General features: G+C 37.7%; 1 protein-coding gene across 1 annotated transcript; it reads right to left on the reverse strand.

Moving 5' to 3' along the window:
• Positions 1 to 811: 811 nt before the first annotated feature.
• Positions 812 to 2,215, reverse strand: LOC109242418. The gene has a single exon (XM_019409279.1). It carries the CDS (start codon positions 2,213 to 2,215, stop codon positions 812 to 814), a length of 1,404 nt encoding a protein of 467 aa, XP_019264824.1.
• Between the last annotated feature and the right edge of the window lie 265 nt (positions 2,216 to 2,480).

Raw genomic sequence — 2,480 nt, forward strand, 5'->3', positions numbered from 1 at the left:
GATATATCTGCCCCGTGCTGATTCATGCAAATATATTGCTGATTTGTTTCTTATTAATCAACTGCCCTGATGCAACTTCATAGTCATTCAGAACATCCATAATTAGCCTCAAGGAAATAGTATCAGATGAAGAGAGAAAATGATAGTATCATCAGCATAAGCTAGATGATTGATCTTACGGCTCCATTTTAGGCATTCCAAATCCTTTTAAACTGCCTGTTACTGTGAAGTGCATTCAAGTCCTTGACATAGCTTCTGCTGCTAATATGAACAAAGTAGGTGATAAAGGATCACCCCTGCTTCACACCTCTAGTAGATCTGAAAAAACCATTAGGCTGGCCGATTAATTAGTCTGTAATACCGGTTGTTAGATACAATTCAAATATCAAAAACAATAAACCTTTCACCAAATTCCATCCTTCTTAAGACCTTTGATAGAAATATCCAGGAAAGTCTATCATAAGCCTTCATCATGTCCAGCTTTAAAACAACATTAGGTCCTGCTTTGGTTTCTTAGTCTAATATCAGTCACTAATCTCTTGAGTTAATAAAATATTCTCCACTATGCTTCTTCCCTTTGACAAAGCCAGCTTGCTCATCAGAGATCAAAATTAGGTAGCATCTCCACTAGTCTTTCATGAATTACTCTAGAAAAAACTTTATTGATAAAATACTGAGACTGATTGGTCTCATGTCAGAATATGTTTCCACCTATTTCTTCTTTTGGCAACAACACCATATTTATGTGTTATTACCTAGGTAATTCAATGACCATTGTAGAAGGCCTGCACCATAGCTACAACATCTTCCTTTAATTATGTCCAACTGCAGTGATAGATGCACCTGTAAAACCATCAGGACCCCCTGCACTCTCACCACTTAACCCCATAACTGCATATTTGATCTCCTCCTCTGTAGGCTGCTGAATCAGCTTAGTGTTCTGTACACTGTCTACTAGAGTAGGCACATACTCCAGAATCCTGAAGTTTGTAGGAATTGTACTCTCATGAAACTGATTTTGAAAGAATCTTACTGCCTCATCTGCCATATCTGCATTGTCCTCCAACCAGTTACCATCTGCATCTTTAATTCTGTTTAATTGTAGTCTCTTTCTCCTACCATTAACCTGTGCATGGAAAAACTTTGTATTCCTATCACCATCCTGGAACCAGTTCATGCCAGCCTTCTGCTTCCAAAACTCTTCTTCAATAGTTAGATATCTAATTAGATCAGCTTGCACCTTCTGTAATCTTTGTCTGCTTTGAAGTGTAGGGTTTCTTTCAAATTCAGCCTCATGGACAATTACCACCTCTTCTAAACTTGCAATTTTTTGAAATATATCCCCATAGGTGTTCCTGCTCCAAGCTGACAGGGCCTTCTTTAGTTTCTTCAACTTCTGATTAAACATGTAGAAAGGGTCTCCAGAAAAGTCTATTCTCCAGTTATCTTTGACCACAGTCTTAAATGTAGGATGCTTTATCCAAAAATTAAGGAATTTGAAAGCCTTCTTGATTGGAATTGCATCTGTCTTACATGTTAAGAACAAAGGACTATGGTCTGATCCTGTTTTGGATAAATGATTGACCTCTATAGTAGGAAACATCTCTTGAAATTCAATATTTGCAAGACATCTGTCAAGCCTCTTAAAGATACAATCCTCCCCAGCTCTCCCATTCCACCAAGTGAATATGCTGCCTTTAAAGCCTAAATCTGTGAGGTTACAAGTATTAACACAATGTCTAAAATCAGTAACCTCATTTAGTGATACTGGTAGCCCCCCAAATTTCTCCTCTTCATCCATTATAACATTGAAATCCCCTGCTACAAGCCAAGGACTTGTCATGTCTCTAGCCAAATAATACATGCTGTCCCACAATTCAATCCTTTCAATAGGATCACACTTAGCATACACAATAGTGATAATGTAAGAGTTCTGTGTATCCATATTTGTCGACTTCATAGTAATCTGTTGTTCTGAGTTGATCAACACATCCACCCCATGATCTTCATCTACAAATACCCATATCTTATTTGATACATTAGAAAAAGCTTGAACAAAGCCAATTTTCCTCCTGTATCTTTCCAACTTCCTAGGATCCCGCATTGGTTCCATGATTCCAATTACTTGACAGTGATGTTGCCTTTGCATGTTGACAAGTCTTTCAAAGGCTTTTTTTGTATTCACTGATCTCACATTCCATATAATAGCATTCATCATTTAGTTGTGAGATTTAGATAGGGTCCTTCTTGTTTGGACCCCAGGAGCTATACTTTGTGATTCTCTCTGGATCTTCTTTTTACCTCTACCTGCAGATTTCCTATGTCCATGTGCCTAGGTGATAGATCTCCTTGTCTTGCCACTTTCTGAAAATTTTGGGTAGTAGATTCTTCATCCAAATCTTTCCCTATTGATTTAACTAAATCTGTTGCTACCAATGTAACCCTTGGTTCTACCAATTGATTCTGAAAATCCTCCTTCC

The sequence above is a fragment of the Nicotiana attenuata genome, unplaced genomic scaffold (assembly GCF_001879085.1).
Source record: "Nicotiana attenuata strain UT unplaced genomic scaffold, NIATTr2, whole genome shotgun sequence".
NCBI classification, from domain to species: Eukaryota; Viridiplantae; Streptophyta; class Magnoliopsida; order Solanales; family Solanaceae; genus Nicotiana; species Nicotiana attenuata.

Excerpts from the sequence above, each read along its gene's own strand:
- LOC109242418 (XM_019409279.1), bottom strand. The coding sequence starts at position 2,215 with ATGAATGCTATTATATGGAATGTGAGATCAGTGAATACAAAAAAAGCC.